The 19,473-nt window shown below is 40.4% G+C and overlaps 1 protein-coding gene and 1 long non-coding RNA gene across 2 annotated transcripts in view; both read left to right on the top strand.

Annotated features, from left to right (window-relative positions):
- The window catches only part of jade3 (jade family PHD finger 3), a 35,796-nt gene that overhangs the window by 8,914 nt on the left and 7,409 nt on the right, over positions 1 to 19,473 (top strand). The window contains exons 3-9 of the mRNA XM_057840452.1: positions 2,082 to 2,141; positions 2,286 to 2,523; positions 2,599 to 2,789; positions 13,100 to 13,311; positions 13,404 to 13,571; positions 15,157 to 15,273; positions 15,334 to 15,804. Coding sequence (XP_057696435.1) covers positions 2,093 to 2,141; positions 2,286 to 2,523; positions 2,599 to 2,789; positions 13,100 to 13,311; positions 13,404 to 13,571; positions 15,157 to 15,273; positions 15,334 to 15,804 — 1,446 coding nt within the window. The 5' untranslated portion in view covers positions 2,082 to 2,092. The remainder of the gene's footprint in view (positions 1 to 2,081; positions 2,142 to 2,285; positions 2,524 to 2,598; positions 2,790 to 13,099; positions 13,312 to 13,403; positions 13,572 to 15,156; positions 15,274 to 15,333; positions 15,805 to 19,473) is intronic.
- On the top strand, positions 7,411 to 9,418 carry LOC130918624 (uncharacterized). Its single transcript, XR_009063793.1, has 2 exons — positions 7,411 to 8,819; positions 8,926 to 9,418. It is a non-coding gene; the product is annotated as an uncharacterized LOC130918624 (long non-coding RNA).

Genomic DNA, 19,473 nt, shown 5'->3' with positions numbered 1-19,473 from the left:
GAATATTTAATGGGGTGTCCTAATTTTTTCACATGACTGTAATATAAAATAACTACAGTATGTAAAATACTGAAAACTTGAACTAGTATCGGGTGTAAATATATGAGGAATCTGTATAAAATACCAAGAATATAAAAATATCCAAAAAGCTGATTGCATGATAATAATGATACCGTAATAATAATAATACATTTTATTTCTAGAGCGATTTTTAAGCCCCACAGTCGCTTAATATGTTAATGATAAGTAAAGCATACAGGAAAAAAATTGGCAGATATAAAATCGGCGACTAAATGTTTTTTAAAATTTTTTATCGGTTTTAAAAAAAAAAAAATATAATAAAACTACAGAAATCAAACAGTATTTATTCCCCCTTTCTTTAAATTAATAAAAACTTAATTTTATTTACATGAAATTTGGTTACCTCATGACTCGGCAATAAGAGAATACCAAAGTTTATTACATTTGAGCACAATAATAATGATATCAGAATTAAGGATTAATTTAGCAAATTTTGACATTACAAGGGCAACATCGAAATTCATACAGTGAGGCAAATAAGTATTTAGTCAACCACTAATTGTGCAAGTTCTCCCACTTGAAAATAATACAGAGGCCTGTAATTGTTAACATGGGTAAACCTCAACCATGAGAGACAGAATGTGGAAAAAAAACAGACAATCACATTGTTTGATTTTTAAAGAATTTACTTCCAAATTAGAATGGAAAATAAGTATTTGGTCAATACCAATAGTTCATCTCAATATTTTGTTATGTACCCTTTGTTGGCAATAACGGAGGCCAAACGTTTTCTGTAACGCTTCCCAAGCTTTTCACACACTGTTGCTGGCATTTTGGACCATTCCTCCATGCAGATGTCCTCTATAGCAGTGATGTTTTGGGGCTGTCGTTGGGCAACATGGACTTTCAACTCCCTCCTCATCCCGTGGCATCAAAATTATAACAAGAACTGGGAGCAAAAATCCCAGAACCACACAGGGGGACCTAGTGAATGACCTACAGAGAGGTGGGACAGCAGTAACACAATGCGCCGCCAGGGACTCAAATCCTGCACTGCCAGACGTGTCCCCCTGCTGAAGAAAATACACGTCCAGGTCTGTCTGCGGTTCGCTAGAGAGCATTTGGATGATCCAGAAGAGGACTGGGAGAATATGTTATGGTCAGATGAAACCAAAATAGAACTTTTTGGTTGAAACACAGGTTCTCGTGTTTGGAGGAAAAAGAATACTGAATTCCACCATACCCACTGTGAAGCATGGGGGTGGAAACATCATGCTTTGGGGCTGTTTTTCTGCAAAGGCACCAGGACGACTGATCTGTGTAAAAGAAAGAATGAATGGGGCCACGTATCGAGAGATTTTGAGTTAAAATCTCCTTCCATCAGCAAGGGCATTGAAGATGAGACATGGCTGGGTCTTTCAGCATGACATGATCCCAAACACACAGCCAGGACAACAAAGGAGTGGCTGCGTAAGAAGCATTTTAAGGTCCTGGAGTGGCCTAGCCAGTCTCCAGATCTCAACCCCATAGAAAATCTGTGGAGGGAGTTGAAAGCCCGTGTTGCCCAACGACAGCCCCAAAACATCACCGCTCTAGAGGAGATCTGCATGGAGGAATGGGCCAAAATACCAGCAACGTGTGTGAAAAGCTTGTGAAGAGTTAGAGAAAACGTTTGGCCTCCTTTATTGCCAACAAAGGGTACATAACAAAGTATTGAGATGAACTTTTGGTATTGACCAAATACTTATTTTCCACCATGATTTGCAAATAAATTCTTTAAAAATCAAACAAAGTGATTTTCTGTTTTTTTTCCCACATTCTGTCTCTCATGGTTGAGGTTTACCCATGTTGACAATTACTGGCATCTATAATATTTTCAAGTGGGAGAATTTGCACAATTAGTGGTTGACTAAATACTTATTTGCCCCATTGTATGTCAATATAAAACCCCAAACGAGAACTTAGGAATGTTAATTCCACACTACATTTAAGATGATGTGCTGGTAACTTATAAGTAAGGTCTGCTCCTTGAACACACATGGCATCCATTTTGTGTGCAGGATCTGACAGGATGAAGCGTCTCAGGACCTCCAGCAGCAGCGACACTTCTGACAATGAGAGTGAGTGAAGACGAAAACATTTTCAAATGATTAAGACTAATGAGCATTTTTGTCCAAAAGACTAAGACGAAAATTATAATGGCTGCTAAAAACAACACTGGTTTGAACAAAATCAGATCATCTTTTTCCTCCACTCACATTCAGGTCCCTCAACCTCCTTCTGCTCCAACAAATATGGCAGCAAACCAGGCACCCCTGCCGCTGACCCCAAGAAACCGGCTGAAGTGTTCCGAAAAGACCTGATTAGCGCCATGAAGTTGCCCGACTCGCACCACGTCCCACCGGAGGAATACTACCTTCTCGCCGACAGCTGGAAACAAGAGTGGGAGAAAGGGGTTCAGGTTCTGGCCAGCCCGGACACCATCCCGCGAGCGTCTGTCAGGTAAGTCAGTGGAGGTAATGCCGGACCGGGAGGTTTTGAAAACATGATATAAAATTTGCGGTCATTTATGTGCAGAATCATTGCGGAAAAGTCTAAAGAGATTCTGTACGGGCACCAAAAGAAGTTCATTCAGTGTACTGGGCAAGAGTCCACAGAACCAGGCTATGTCAACATCAAGGAGCTAGCAGAGGCCATGTGTCGCTACGACCTAGACGACGTCGACATCTACTGGCTGCGCACTCTCAACGCACAGCTGACATGCATGGGTGAGGGACACAGAGTGTATTATGGATGCTGTTTTTTGGCGCAAAGCTCTTTTTGTGTACCATTCTTGTTTCGTCAACAATGAAAATATTTCATCGACAGTTTTTAATGACTAGTATGAGGTAAAAACGTGGCTTGGGAGACTAGAACATAACAAGACAAATGCCAATTTTCGTCTGACGAAATGAAAATGCGTGACATTTTCGAATTGTAGGTGGGGTATGTTAGCTTGCATCGTAGCAGTGTAGTTTAGGATGTGTTTCAAGCTAGGCGGTGCTCCATCTTGCTTGTTTGGACACACATGGGAAGATTTGTTTCCCCATCTTGGCAAGAGAGAATATCCAATAGGGATATCCCGATCCAGGTTTTTGCACTTCCGATCCGATACCAATATTGTTTTGCACTTCCAAGCCGATACTGGCCGATACCGATACTGGCCTATCTGAGCATGTATTAAAGTTTAAAGTTATTTAGCCTCCTTACTTAGTTGTCAGACTCATTTTGAAAAGGGTTTTAGTACTCTTAATAACAACTAGCCAGCTGAATTAGGTGAGTTTGAATAACACACAACGGTTGGTAACAAGAAACTGACCTGTTTATTCAGTAACAAACACAAAACATTATAAATAACAAACAGAAATGGCATAGTCAGTCAGTAAAACGTGCAAATAATATTGTAAACTGTCTTAAAAAAGCAAAACACACCAACAACCTCAGTGGAAAATCCCACAAACCCCCCAAGCTATTAGATGTTTCGTGCATTAGTTACAATAATTGTATAAGAAGCCTCTCAGGTTTAAATAAACGACTTTCAGTATCAAGTTAATATTTTAAAACCATAAATAAAATACTCAATTCCCCATTCTGTATCAGCAGCTTTAAACTACATTCAAGTCATTTAATTTTGCGAATCAACTGTTAAAGTATATATAAAGTAACTGTTAAAATTGCTCCCGTTATTTCTTAATTTCCCTTCTGTCTACTTTCGACATGTGAAAGTTTTAAAACTGTTTTGAAGATACTCAAGTCAAGATTTTGCCGATTTAGGAGTATTTTAGATAAAAAGTTAATTAGGTTCGCTTGGAAGGTTCACAACTGCCTACTAGGGAAGTCTTCTGCTTTAAGATGGCGGCTGTTTACTAACGCATGCTAACGCAGTCGAGTCTGTCGTTTTGCATCTAGGTCTATATTAAGCCTGAACGATATATCGTTTAAACATCGCCATCGCGATGTGCGTGTGCGCGATAGTCCCATCGCAAGCACGTGCGATAGTTTTTCTTTTTTTTGATCCACATACGCCTCACTTTCTGGTCTGTGCACAGCCTCCTACCCTCCCTCTCCCAGCCTTTTGATCCTCTCAGTCACTGCAGCACAACGATGGCTTTGATCTGGCCAAAGAAGCAGACTTCACACAGGCATCTGTCAATCATCGTTTAACTTGTTAAACAGTTGCAAGGAAGCCGCGCTGGAATGAATGTGTGTACTGTGGGGACGTTGGAGACATTTAAATGCCAGAAGTGATCATGAGGAGTGTGAAATTTCTACATGTCACTTCAACGGTCACAGCTAAAGTAGATAAACAGAAGCATTTAATAAAGCCAAGCATTTATCTGCTACAGTACTTTATTCTTGTTCAAAAATGATTTGGTTGGACAGTTATGTTTAAAACTTATCATAATTATGACATTTGAAGTGCTTAAAAACCATTTATTTATATACATTTTTTAAATCACTTTGGGGGGAAAAGTGAGAAAAAAACATGTCTTATATGTATCTCTTTCCAATGCTAAATCTGAATAAATACATTGGGCACAAAAAACACACACACACCAAAAAAATAAATAAAAAATGGGGGGGTGCGCTACTTCGCGGTTTTTTACTTATCGCGGCGGGTTCTGGTCCCCATTAACCGCGAAATACAAGGGATGACTGTACACTGTGGTGATGGTGAGTCATCTAAAGTCTTTCCAAACAGCTATTTAAGTCATCTTGTGAAAATTTCTTGAAAAAAAAAAAATATATACATTTTTTTTTAATATCGCAATATAATATCGCAATATATCGAAAACCCCAAAAAAATCGCAGCAATAGTTTTTTCCAATATCGTTCAGGCCTAGTCAATATACATATGATATCTATTATCTCCAGTAAAACGACGTTGACGTAGTTTGTAGCGGCTGTCAGCAGCAGTCAAGTATTCTTGTGTTTTTTATCCAGCGGCATGAGTTGAGCATTGCCATTACCCGGGTCTATGACAAGCATGATGTTTACTCTCGGGACGCAATGCGGTCCGTTTCACATTGAGTCCCGAAGACTGCGCTGTGTATTAGTTCCGCTTTACTTGACATATTTCAATAATCGGAATTTGGATGTTTGTGAATCATTCTCGAATCTTCCACGGCCGAATCGCTCAAGGATGTAATGACGGCTGGGCATGTTGTACTGTGGTTCTAAATGTTGGATGGTGCGTCTTTACGCACGAGAGATAATGGCTCGTCATCCAGAATGAATTCTTCGGCAATGACTCATGTTATTCCCTGGGCTTTGGGACTGTCGAGTGCCAGTTTATCACGCATAGCAAAAGTTTCTGCCAGTGTTAGTTGCGTAGGACCTTTCTTTTTGTCTTCGGTTTTCTTAACATTCTCCTTATATTGTTTGTGGTGGGATTTCTCTAAATGCTTAATTAGGTTGGTTGTATTAAAACTTCTTACAGCTTTACCACCACGCTTGACTTTATTGTGGCATATGTTGCACTCTGTCTTTTTGTCTTTGTCGTCCTTTAAGGTGAAATGATCCCACACAGCTGTCATTTTAACCGATAAAGTCTCTCGGTAAATTGGGAGATGGTAATGTAGTTTGTTGAAGGTGTGCCGTAAAATGCGGACTGGATTTTAGGGAAACCGAAGTAAAAACTGGAATAGATTATGTAAATCGGTGCGCTGGAAAACCCGACTTTCAAAAAAACTGGATCGGAAGTCTGGATCGGAATTTTTCCGTGTTGGCCGATCCGATACCGATGCGCATTTTTTTTGCCCATATCTGCGTCCGATCCGATCCAAATATCGGATCGGGACATCTCTAATATCAAATGTTGCTTAAGCCTTTCAAAGTCTGCTGAGTGATCATCTCACACTGAAGTACTGTATATCCTGGTAAATTTCCGTGTAAGGTGACACGGTGTTTGATCGTACCATCATGGCTTTCAGACATGGGGAGATATCTCGGGAATAAAACGGGTTGGACACTTTGACAGACATGTCCTGTGTTGCCGACTCGGCGCTCTTTGCGGGGATGGCGCAGGCGTGATTTTATAACCCGGACATTACGTTGTTTTTTGGTCGGCATCGGCAACAAAATAAGCCACACATTTCCAAAGACGTCCAAGACGACGGACTCTCTTCCTCGCCTTTAAGATCCAGTAACACTTCCTCACCTTTACGACCCAGTAGCAATTTAATATCGTTATGTTTTCAGTTTAATTTGCCTATTTCCTGTTTGCCATGTTGATAATTGCGATGTTTGTTTACCACTTTTCGTCTTACTGTGAAGAAAATGGAAATGCTGATCGGTCCCCATGATATTTATGTCATCAGCCTTCGTGCTGTGACCTGGGAATTTAACGCATGCTTTCACACATGCTTCGTCCCAGAAAAGTCCCGGACATAATACTAAGACAAGACCCATTAAATGTTCGCATAATCTCCATGTCAGTCGATCCAGGAAATTGCTTTCACACTTATGGGCTACCTCTTTATATCCCGTGATTTAAACGGTGTTCAGGTATATATGAAAGTGGCTTAAATTTAACTCGTCACATTAGCATAGCATTTGCGTTAGCATTAGCAGCAACTTAGCATCCTCTCAAACGCTTGGACAACTTTTTTTTTACTTAAAGTTCGTGACCCCTAGATGGGTTTAAAGTAGGGCTGTCAAAATTAACGCGTTAACGGGCGGTAAATAATTTTTTTAATCAATCACGTTCAAATATTTAACGCAGTTAAGGCATGCGCGGAACGACCCACTCAAGCATTGCCGCGAACAGATTACAATGATGCCGTTTGAAGTATATTGAGAGCTAAGGTCAGAGACAAGCAAGTGGAGTGGACGCTGGTTTTACCAGCACCCGCCAAGGGGGCCGCTGTTATTTTCAATGTGACCGGCATTGTCAGATTGAGCAGTGAGGAAGAAAGTGGTCACGCGAGAGAGTAGAGAAATGGTCACGCGAGAGAGTAGAGAAAGTGTGCAGTTAGTGCAGGCTCAAGTGCTGCGTCCCCCACATGCTTTTGTTTTGTTAATAATAAAAGTACCCACAAGAAGCCATCCAACGCCTCTTGGTGTTTATATATATGCCGTCGTCTTCCTCAGGAGGAAATCGGACGAACCGAGCCAACATTAAATGCCGGTCCATAGCACCGGCAATTACCAAGAAGGGCGAATTGGTAACGCAGGCATTTATTAGAGCCGCGCTATTTAATGGATTAAGCAGTGGCATATCTTCCACAACTGTTATTACTAGAGCTGGGAATCTTTGGGCACCTGACGATTCGATTATGATTACGATTTAGAGGCTCCGATTCGATTATAAAACGATAATTGATGCACCCCCCTCCCTTTTTTTTTTTTCTGTTTTTTTAATGTTTTGTACATTAGTTCCAAAATTGTTCAAAAATACTCTCAAGCTAAACCAAACTACTATTTCAGTATCAAGTTAACATATAGCAGTAAACAAATATACAAAAATAGCATTAAATAAAAAACTCCAGTCCCCATTCTGTATCAGAAGCTTTAAACTACATTCAAATAATTTAATGTTGTGAATCAACCGTTAAAGTTGTTAAAATTGCTCCCGTTATTCCATAATTTCCCTTTTGTCTACTTTCAACATGTGAAAGTTTTAAAACTATTTTAAAGATAGATTCAAGTCAATATTTTACCGATTTAGGAGTATTTTAGATAAAAAGTCAATTAGGTTTGCTTGGAAGGTTCACTACAACAGCCTTGCAGGGACCTGTACTGCTTTAACCCCTGGGTGTTATTTGTCCATTTTTTTGGCTTTTTTCGTTTTTTTCTGTGTTTAAAAGGAAAAAAAGCATATGAAAAAATACACTAGGGAGCTGATATTTCCTGCAGGATACTAAATCATGTAGAAGTTCGAAATGGCACCATCCGGCAATTTCTAACTTATTGCAAACAGGCTGGGAAGATTTGCACTAAACTCTTGTTATTTTGCCATTTTTTGGCTCATTGACTCCCATTATAAATCATGATTTTTAATATGCTGTAAACCTGATGTTTTATCATGCATTTTCCGTGATTATTGATGCAATCGCTTCTTTGGCGAGTCAAAAACATGCAGATAAAAAAATTTTTGTGTTGACACCCAGAAGTCACTAGATGGAGCCATAGGCCAATACATGAATTTTCTTGCGAAGCTAGCTTCAGATCGGTCAAAAATTAATGCAATAAAGACAGTTGGCTTTACAAAAAAAATGGTGTCAATGTTGTCTGAGCTCACTTTCAGTCTATTTGGGCATGCGTATTTGCAATTTTGCACGTTTGCACAAGACAATAAAAAGGTACTTCCCGGAAATGCAAAAAAACCAAAACAAAAAACCACGTGTTTATTGTTGTCGTTTGAATTTCAACTTTTATTGGTTGGGTGTTTGAATTTCTTTACTCTCATTGGTTCTGGGCATTTTGGGAGTCTCTGTTCTCGCGAGGATCACCATTTTGCATTTCTTCCAACACAACTTATGATCGATGGCGGCGAGAAGTATTTCACCGCAGGACACGATTCGAATGGTGTTAGAAAATCCTGATTCCGACGACGACGACCTTTGTTCGGACGCTTCTTTGGAGAGCCCAGAAGACATTGAACAAATTCTTCCGGACTTTCGATGCCGGAGGAGGACGGCTTTGATGACGAGGATTAGGAAATAGTTGACAACATAACGAGATGAAAGCGGGGAGCAGAAGGCGGGGGCACGGACATGACCACGTTGAGGCGCATGACGAAAATGACGGCGATCGAGGTAATGACGAGAGTGAGTAAGCAAATGTTTTGCATATCAAGGTTTGTCTTGTAAAAGCTGATCAAAGATCAAAGCTGTTATTGTTGCGTGCGCTTGTGCTTTGCAGGCCTGAGGCACATACTCCTGCCGCCGGCGCGCACTCAGGTGGCCAATGTGTGTTTTTTCACATGCCGGACATTTCGTCATGCAGCGCGTTTGTGCTGTTCACGGAGATCTACCCTCGTTTGTGCTGTTCACGGAGATCTACCCTGAGTGGAACGTGAAGAAAAGCTACAAGCGCCGACTATTTCTTGAGGAACTTGGCAAGGCTCTAATTCGGCCAGAAGTCCTAAAACGGGAACCACCGCCTTCTGCCGAAGGCTTGGTTGAGCAGCGAGCTGGACCCCCGTCCAAGCGCAAACAATGTGGCCTTTGCACAAAGCCACTTCGGGCTTCGAACATAATAATAAATAATAATACATTTTATTTATAACGCACTTTACATTTGAACAACAAATCTCAAAGTGCACATCATGAATTGTGTATGTTGTTATTATGTTAACTGTTATATTGTATGTATGTTTTGTAAAATTGTTAACATAAATTCTATCATCAAATCAGTTATTGTCACGTTGTCACAGTCTTGTTCTAAAACAAAAAATCTATTGTTACGACTTTTACTTATCCAATGATGTAATTATGTAATATAAAATATTTTAGTTTGATTTATATATAGCCTATATAGCATAGTTAGTTTTACTATTAGGATAATGCTGCTATTATTGTCCATAGGGGGCCAAAACAAAAAAACTATATGTTTAGATAGGTCTGATGCCACTGAACATTGTGAGTGGTTGAAAATGAAAACATATTCAGAAATAACTTAGTTATCACACTTCAAAGGAAAAGCCATTTTTTGGACAAAATCACAAGAGTTGAATGTAAATGAGAAAACTGCAATTGTGTAAAAAGTGGGTGTGCATAAAAAAATTGGTTGTTACGACTTGTGGACTTATTCAAGCCTCTAACTATGTGATATGGAATATTCAAATTAGACTTTTGTTTTTTATATATATACAGCATAGTTAGTTTTGCTATTCGGATAATGCTGCTATTATTGTCCATAGGGGGCATTGAAAAATAAAAAAAATAAAAAACTTTATATGTGTAGATAGGTCTGACGCCACTGAACATTTTGAGTGGCTGAAAGTGAAAAAATATTCAGAAATGACTTAGTTATCACACTTCAAAGGAAAAGCCATTTTTTGGACAAAATCACAAGAGTTTAGTGTAAATGACAAAACTGCAAATGTGTAAAAACTGGGCATGCATAAAAAAATCGGTTGTTATGACTTAACGACTTATTCAAGCCTCTAACTATGTGATATGGAATATTCAAATTAGACTTTTGTTTTTTATATATATACAGCATAGTTAGTTTTGCTATTCGGATAATGCTGCTATTATTGTCCATAGGGGGCATTGAAAAATAAAAAAAATAAAAAACTTTATATGTGTAGATAGGTCTGACGCCACTGAACATTTTGAGTGGCTGAAAGTGAAAAAATATTCAGAAATGACTTAGTTATCACACTTCAAAGGAAAAGCCATTTTTTGGACAAAATCACAAGAGTTTAGTGTAAATGACAAAACTGCAAATGTGTAAAAACTGGGCATGCATAAAAAAATCGGTTGTTATGACTTAACGACTTATTCAAGCCTCTAACTATGTGATATGGAATATTCAAATTAGACTTTTGTTTTTTATATATATACAGCATAGTTAGTTTTGCTATTCGGATAATGCTGCTATTATTGTCCATAGGGGGCATTGAAAAATAAAAAAAATAAAAAACTATATATGTGTAGATAGGTCTGATGCCACTGAAGATTTTGAGTGGTTGAAAGTGAAAAAATATTCAGAAATGACTTAGTTATCACACTTCAAAGGAAAAGCCATTTTTTGGACAAAATCACAAGAGTTTAGTGTAAATGACAAAACTGCAAATGTGTAAAAACTGGGCATGCATAAAAAAATCGGTTGTTATGACTTAACGACTTATTCAAGCCTCTAACTATGTGATATGGAATATTCAAATTAGACTTTTGTTTTTTATATATATACAGCATAGTTAGTTTTGCTATTCGGATAATACTGCTATTATTGTCCATAGGGGGCATTGAAAAATAAAAAAAATAAAAAACTATATATGTGTAGATAGGTCTGATGCCACTGAAGATTTTGAGTGGTTGAAAGTGAAAAAATATTCAGAAATGACTTAGTTATCACACTTCAAAGGAAAAGCCATTTTTTGGACTAAATCACAAGAGTTTAGTGTAAATGAGAAAACTGCAAATGTGTAAAAACTGGGCATGCATAAAAAAATCGGTTGTTATGACTTAACGACTTATTCAAGCCTCTAGCTATGTGATATGGAATATTCAAATTAGACTTTTGTTTTTTATATATATACAGCATAGTTAGTTTTGCTATTCGGATAATGCTGCTATTATTGTCCATAGGGGGCATTGAAAAATTAAAAAAAATAAAAAACTTTATATGTGTAGATAGGTCTGACGCCACTGAACATTTTGAGTGGCTGAAAGTGAAAAAATATTCAGAAATGACTTAGTTATCACACTTCAAAGGAAAAGCCATTTTTTGGACAAAATCACAAGAATTTAGTCAAGATAAAATAACGCCCAAGGGTTAAGATGGCGGCCGTTTACTAACGCCCGCATCTAGCTTTTTTGTAGATGTGCTGCTAACGCTACCGAATCTATATTGCATCTAGTCCTATATAAATGATATCTACCGTAACATTATGTGGATGTACTTTGTAGCAGCTTTTCGGCAGCAGTCAGGTATGTTGTTGTGTTTTTTTTATCTCGTGGCATGAGTTGAGCTAGAGCCGTGAGTTGAGCATTGGCATTACCCGAGGGACCAGGTAATGAGAAGCATGATGTTTAGCTACTTTCGCTCCGTTCCGTCCCGAAGACCGCGCCGCACGCGGAGTGTGTTGTACTTCCACTTTACTTGGCATATTTCAATAATCGGAATTTGGATGTTTGTGAATCGTTCTCGAAACTTCCACGGCCGAATCGCGAGTAATCTAAGAATCGGAAATTTTGCACACCTCTAGTTGTTACTATTGTGGCAAGCGACATGGGGAAGAATAACTGGAGATGATCTTTTTCTTAACACTATGTATTGTACTCAACGCAGAGAAGATATACCAGTTGCAGCAACCACTGTGACTCATGGTTGCTCAAATTCCCATCATGCATTTGGGCAGTTAAGAACATTTAAGTCGCTACAGTATCATTTAGTGAAAGCACAAAAGAAATATTATTCCTATCTCTCAAAAAATAAATAATGTTCACAAAAGAAAAGCATTCAATGCAAAGAGATCTGGTATTCCCAATCAAAATACCTATGCAAAATAATACTCTATTCAGACATTAAGTTTAGCTCAACAAATACACTAGATGGCAATATTAAGTCACAATATACAAACTATCAAAATTACTATAACTTGTACTCACATTTATCTTTTAAGAATTACAAGTCTTTCTATCCGTGGATCCCTTTAACAGAAAGAATGTTAATGTTAATGCCGTCTTGTGGATTTATTGTTATAATTAACAAATACAGTACTTATGTACAGTATTTTGAACGTATATATATCCGTCTTGTCTCATCTTTCCATTCCAACAATAATTTACAGAAAAATGTGGCATATTTTAGTGATGGTATTAATTGCGATTAATTACGATTAATTAACTTTTAAACTGTGATTAACTGGATTAAAAAATTTAATCGTTTGACAGCCCTAGTTTAAAGTGTATATGACTTAACAAAAGATGTATTTTTTTTTCAATAAAAACATTCTTTTCAGCTGATTCCGGTCCTCTGAAAAATGGTGCGATCGGCCCGATTTCCGATTACGTGATCGGATAGGGACATCTCTAGTTTTTTTGTTTTGTTTTTGTACGTTTGTGTTCAAGATAACTCAAGAACGAACCAAGGGATTAATATAGCACTGCAGGATATGTTTTTCATATGAAACGGAAGAGGTGATGACATTTTAGGATAATGAGGTTACAAAGATCACAAAAGCAATTTAGCGATAACTTGTTTTGTCTCGGTTTGTCTTGGTTTTTTTGTGTTTCTACTTTTGCATTTCTTTTTCTTAAGTGTGTAAGATTGTGTTTTTCAGAAATGATCTTAATTTTTTTAGTTTGACTCTTAGATTTTATGGCTGATATTTTGACCTGCAATGTGTTTCCGTTTCACTCAGGTGAGGACCCAGTGGACGAACTGACGATGGAACGTGCCATGGAGGCGCTGGAGGGCCAGTGCCACCACAACATGAGGCACGCCATCGAGACAGTGGAGGGTCTGGGCATCGAGTACGACGAGGACGTGGTGTGCGACGTGTGCCGCTCGCCCGACAGCGAGGAAGGCAATGATATGGTCTTCTGCGACAAGTGCAACATCTGCGTGCACCAGGTAGGTGACACGCTTCATTTACGCTTTCCAAAAACCTGATAATTTGCTTGACATAAGTTGACTGAAAACGTTGGCGTTCTCCCTTCCCCCAGGCCTGTTACGGGATTGTCAAAGTGCCCGTCGGTAACTGGATGTGCCGGACGTGCGTGCTCGGAATCGACCCACAGTGTCTCCTGTGTCCCAAAAAGGGCGGGGCCATGAAGGCGACTCGCGCTGGCACCAAGTGGGCGCATGTCAGCTGCGCCCTGTGGATCCCCGAGGTATGAAATAATGTTTAGTAGGTCAAGGCGATTTAATGATCGCAATTTTTTTTGCCTCATATATAATTGATTTTTCTCCACATGAATGGGATGGATACAGGCTAACACAGTGAAGGGTATAGTTACCTTTCTTGCAGACACCGTATAACTTTACATTAGTCTAACACATTCATTACAGTAAAGCATTTAAGGAGACATTAAAGTAAAGTTGACCGGCTTATCAGCCCTCGCCTGATAAGCGAAGGAAAGTACGTCAGCATCTCTTCGGTGGGGTCAGAACACCCTCGCCCTACCAAGACAACAAGTTGATAGCTCAGCGCCTTAGACGTCAAGACATACGTCAGTTGCTGAGGCAACCACGAAAGATGCCAGACGAACTTGACCGCCGAAACATGCCACAGAAGGATGATCCTAAGACAACACCCTGGCACGCCTTCCGCCCGGCCCACTCCACCGTAGCTTTCAAAAGACTAAACATTTGGTTAACAACTGTCACTTCTCGGGAATATTTCGATGTATCCGTTGTTTTGCTGACCCTGGATCCAGTATTGCCTCTCCATCGTCTGTTTTTGCCTTGCTTTTTGATCACTGTCGACGAATACCGTATTGGCCCGAATATAAGACGGTGTGTTTTTGCATTGAAATTAGACTGAAAAAGTGGGGGTCGTCTTATATTCGTGGTCTAGACATTTTACCCATTCACGACGCTAGATGGCGCCAGATATCATTGAAGCGATGTTCTGTCCTGACACATCTCAGCTACTCTCAAGTTTAACCAGTTTGCAATATTTTATTCCAATGTTTTTCCTTATTCAGATTTGTTTCAAGACTAGAGTTAGTTAGACTTCACTTTGATGGTTAATGCAGTTATTGCAATTTTGTTTTATCACAATAGATTGGTTTATTTAAATTTCAAAAACCAGAAGCCATTCATTTACGAATGTGATTGCACTTTTTACATATTTAAATGTTCAGATATTAAGATTTGAATCAGGCAAAATAGCATGCTTTTTCTCTCAAATATATTGTTATAATCATTTGTTTCAGATGTACTGTAATTCTTTTCTGTATAAAAATTAACAAACTTGAGTCTTAAAAAAGAGGGGGTCGTCTTATAAACAGGGCCGTCTTATATTCGGGCCAATACGGTAAATTGTCAACTTGTTCCCGGTGAGCTTTCTTTAAACCGTTCAAAATGGAGTCAGTACAAAGGGTTAATGCTGGAGTGAACGCGCGGAGTTTGGCCTTCTGGTTAACGCTGGAGTGAACGCACAGAGTTTGGCCTTCTGGTTCGGCTGTCGCTGTTCCGGCGGCTTGGCTGGGAGGCCGAATTCGTTCAACAGCAAACCTAGAGAAATGTGTAGTACATTTTTTGATGCAAGGTTCGTCCAATCCATTCCGACTCAGAGGGTTGGCAGTGATCATCTGTATGAAGTTGGACATTTTGTGATGAATTTCCTACTACAATGTTTCACATGATCAATTTCACATTTGATTACGTCCACGTTTTGTGATAAGTTTCACATTGTAACTCATTGGCTGCCATTGATGGTATCCAACTTGACCTTTTCGTGTTTGAATCCAGGTAAGCATCGCTTGCCCCGAAAGAATGGAACCCATCACCAAAGTGTCCCACATCCCACCGAGCCGCTGGTCGCTCATCTGCAGCGTGTGCAAAATCAAAACGGGCGCGTGCATCCAGGTAAGTTTATCAACTACACCTTAACGCACTATCAAAAACGTAACACTTTGTCGTCCACAGTGCTCAGTGAAAAACTGCACGACACCCTTCCACGTCACGTGCGCTTTCGAGCACAGCCTGGAAATGAAGACCATCCTGGACGAAGGCGACGAAGTCAAATTCAAGTCGTACTGCCTCAAGCACAGCAAACCCAAAGCGGCAGGCGAGACCGGCCTGAGCCTTAGCCCGGCACGCGCCAAGCCGCCGCCCTCCGACTCTGCCAAGGTGGGCCTGCGGGCGCAGCGGCTGCAGGAGCTGGAGGAGGAGTTCTACGCGCTGGTGCGGCCAGAGGAGGTGTCTCGGGAGGCGGGACTCTCGCCACGCGTGCTGGACTTTGTCTACCAATACTGGAAGCTGAAGAGGAAGAGTAACTTCAATAAGGCCCTGCTGGCACCTAAAGAAGACGAGGAGAACCTGGTGCTGGAACCGCACCAGGACAGCATCCACACGCGTATGCGCATGTTCATGCATCTTCGACAGGACCTAGAGAGGGTCAGTAAAAATTTGATACCTTTTCAATGGGCTGTGATTTTAAAATGAATGAGAATATAATCACTTCTTTTGAGAAGTACTCTGGCGCCTGCTGTTTTCCAAAGGTCGACCGAAATGGAATTTTCAAAGGTTGATGCAGATTTAAGGGGGGGAAAAAATCCGCTAATAGCCGATGTCTAAAGTCGATATTTGAGCCGATATACACTCACCGGCCACTTTATTAGGTACACCATGCTAGTAACTGGTTGGACCACCTTTTGCCTTCAGAAGTGGCTCAGTTCTTTGTGGCATAGATTCAACAAGGCACTGGAAGCATTCCCCAGAGAGTATGGTCCATATTGACATAATGGCATCACACAGTTGGTGCAGATTTGTCAGCTGCACATCCATGATGCGAATCTCCCGTTCCACCACATCCCAAAGATGCTCTATTGGATTGAGATCTGGTGACTGTGGAGGCCATTTGAGTACAGTGAACTCATTGTCATGTTCAAGAAACCAGTCTGAGATGATTCCAGCTTTATGACATGGCGCATTATCCTGCTGAAAGTAGCCATCAGAAGTTGGGTACATTGTGGTCATAAAGTGATGGACATCGTCAGCAACAATACTCAGGTAGGCTGTGGTGTTCCAACGATGCTCAATTGGTACCAAGGGGCCCCAAGAGTGCCAAGAAAATATTCCCCACACCATCACACCACCACCACTAGCCTGAACCGTTGATACAAGGCAGGATGGATCCATGCTTTCACGTTGTTGACGCCCAGTTCTGACCCCACCATCCGAATGTCGCAGCAGAAATCGAGACTCATCAGACCAGGCAACGTTTTTCCAATCTTCTATTGTCCAATTTCGATGAGCTTGTGCAAATTGTAGCCTCAGTTTCCTGTTCTTAGCTGAAAGGAGTGGCACCCGGCATGGTTTTCTGCTGCTGTAGCCCATCTGCCTCAAAGTTCGACGTACTGTGCGTTCAGACATGCTCTTCTGCCTACCTTGGTTGTAACAGATGGTTATTTGAGTCACTGTTGCCTTTCTATCAGCTCGAACCAGTCTGGCAATTCTCCTCTGGCATCAACAAGGCATTTCCGCCCATAGAACTGCCGCTCACTGGATATTTTTTCTTTTCCGGACCATTCTCTGTAAACCCTAGAGATGGTTGTGCGTGAAAATCCCAGTAGATCAGCAGTTTTCTGAAATACTCAGAACCAAGACCAGCCTTTCTGGCACCAACAACCATGCCAGGTTCAAAGTCACTCAAATCACCTTTCTTGCCCATACTGATGCTCGGTTTGAACTGCAGGAGATTGTCTTAAACCATGTCTTCATGCCTAAATGCACTGAGTTGCCACCATGTGATTGGCTGATCAGAAATTAAGTGTTAACGAGCAGTTGGGCAGGTGTACCTAATAGAGTGGCCGGTGAGTGTATATATGGCGGAAAACACTCAGGTGATTTCGAAGTTCCGCTCTGAGACCCCCAATTTGGCCAAATTTCTAAATTGAGCGGTATGCACTAGTGATGGGATCTGTCGTTCACTTGAGAAAATGAATCCATTTCAGTTCGTTCAGTAAAAAGACTCGTTCAAACAAATCGTTCAACGAATCGTTCACCCCCCGCATCTCCCTCCCCGCCCAAATGAATCATTCGGTTACTGAACGGGAAGTGACGTTGCCGAACGAATCACCAAGACCGTTTCGCAGTATAACTGAAAGGGAAGTGACATTGCTTGGTCCCTCCCTCTCTTGCACACAGGCTCCTCATTGACCGCTCGTCATAGTTTCAGAAATGAGTGACAGGCGATATCATTCTGCTTTCACAGCCTTGTCTCCCTCCCGCTGCTGCAAAAGCGATGGAGAACTTCAGCGCCGTCTGTCCTATTTCTATGGGATCAAAGTCATGACTCGTGCTTGCATTTCGATTTAGGACACGGTTAAACATTTTCCTTTTGTGAGGGGACTGGGGGTTTGGGGTCGGGGGTGCACAGATTTTCTTTAGCATGATCTTGATCACATATACAATGCTGCTGCTACCAGCCAACGCGGCATGCTTGCTGTCACGAAAATAAAAATAAATCGAAAGTTTTACCAACACATCACATTTACCTCTCGCTCTGTTGTATTTTTGTTTTTGTGCTCATCACTATTATTTTGGTCACTATTGTTAAAACTAAAGTGTAAATAGCTAGTTGTCAAATGTGCTGCTCTGAAATTAAAACAATACTACATTTTGATATTTGACAGTTTAATTGCAAATCAGTATCAAGATGATCGTATTGAATTTTTGCACTGGTATTAACAAATAAAATAATCCGGTCAGCTCCCCTGTCGTCCTCTCATCTCAGATCGTCAAATGCTGACGAGAAAAAATTGTTTGCTCTTGACAGTGTCGCCTTTCTACTCTCATTAGTCTATTAAGAAAAATGTAGACATATTGCGACATCTCCCGTGTCCGCGTGCGTTGTTTTTGGGCGCTTGAGTAGCAAATGATGAACGGATGGACATAATTTATCAAACCAACCAACACCCGACACGAAAAAAATAAAACACTCGGAAAAAATTGACATGTATATACAGTTTCATTGCAAATCAGTATTATGGTGATCATACTAAATATTCTTTTTTTCTGTGCACATATGAGGTAAATATCGCTGCCATGAAGCCTCCATATAGTGACAGTTCTCTGCCCCCTTCACTGCCGTCACGCGACCGCAGCTCAGCTTTTGCTTGCCTCCTAGCTACCCGTGTTTTAAACTACTGTAAATTTGATAGTATGTCGTCATAGGTAGTCCCGAGTCTGTTGAGAAATGTAGTACACTAAACCATGCCCGCGAGGTTTGTGTGGTGTTTTTGTCTGTTTGAGCAGCATATGATAGGCTCCAATTTAACAAATATGAGACCAAGTCATTTCCTTTCATTTTTCGACTCGTTCACCGCATTACTGGACAGTCAAGTTAGCAGCAAGCTAGGTCAGGAACCGGAGGACCGAGTCACTGAACGGGAATCGACATAACTCAGTCTTGCCCCCCCCTGGCTGCACGCTGGCTGCTTATTGGCCACACGTGGAAGTGAGTGACAGACGCCCTGATTCTGTTCCCAATAAACTCCGAAAACAAGGGATCACCGTATATTCAAAGTTGATTTTTTTTCTCCTGCTACATCTTTTTGTAACAATGGCCACTAGGTGGTGCAAAATCACAATGAACAAAGAAAAAAGAGAAAGTCCTTATATCGGACCGATATCGGCTGCCCGATATATCTTTAAACTGAGTGTTTACTACTGTGGTCACGCCACTAAAATTTTCAACTCTATATTGGACTCTGCAAAATACTCAATATATTTTTGATACTATCTAAATGCAATTTTTAAAAATTATTAACTTTCAGTGCCATTGACTGTAATATTATGCTTATGCTGCGGCTTGAAATGAGTTTGACACTGGTGAACATTCAATCTATTTGAAGTAGACGGACTGGCAGTAAATGAACATTCTTTCATCCGCTGCCAACCATCCCCCTTCAAATTGATTGGACATCTGTAACTGTCAATGGCAGTCAATGAGTTAACAAGGAAATTCCATTAATATCAAAATCACATTAAAAAAAAATTCTGGTGATTTGTCGTCTTGTAAAAACAACTAAGTAGGAGTAAAATATCACATCTGGATACAAA

Source organism: Corythoichthys intestinalis, chromosome 7 (assembly GCF_030265065.1).
Source record: "Corythoichthys intestinalis isolate RoL2023-P3 chromosome 7, ASM3026506v1, whole genome shotgun sequence".
In the NCBI taxonomy this organism is placed as follows: domain Eukaryota; kingdom Metazoa; phylum Chordata; class Actinopteri; order Syngnathiformes; family Syngnathidae; genus Corythoichthys; species Corythoichthys intestinalis.
This window is presented reverse-complemented; position numbering and strand designations above follow the sequence as displayed.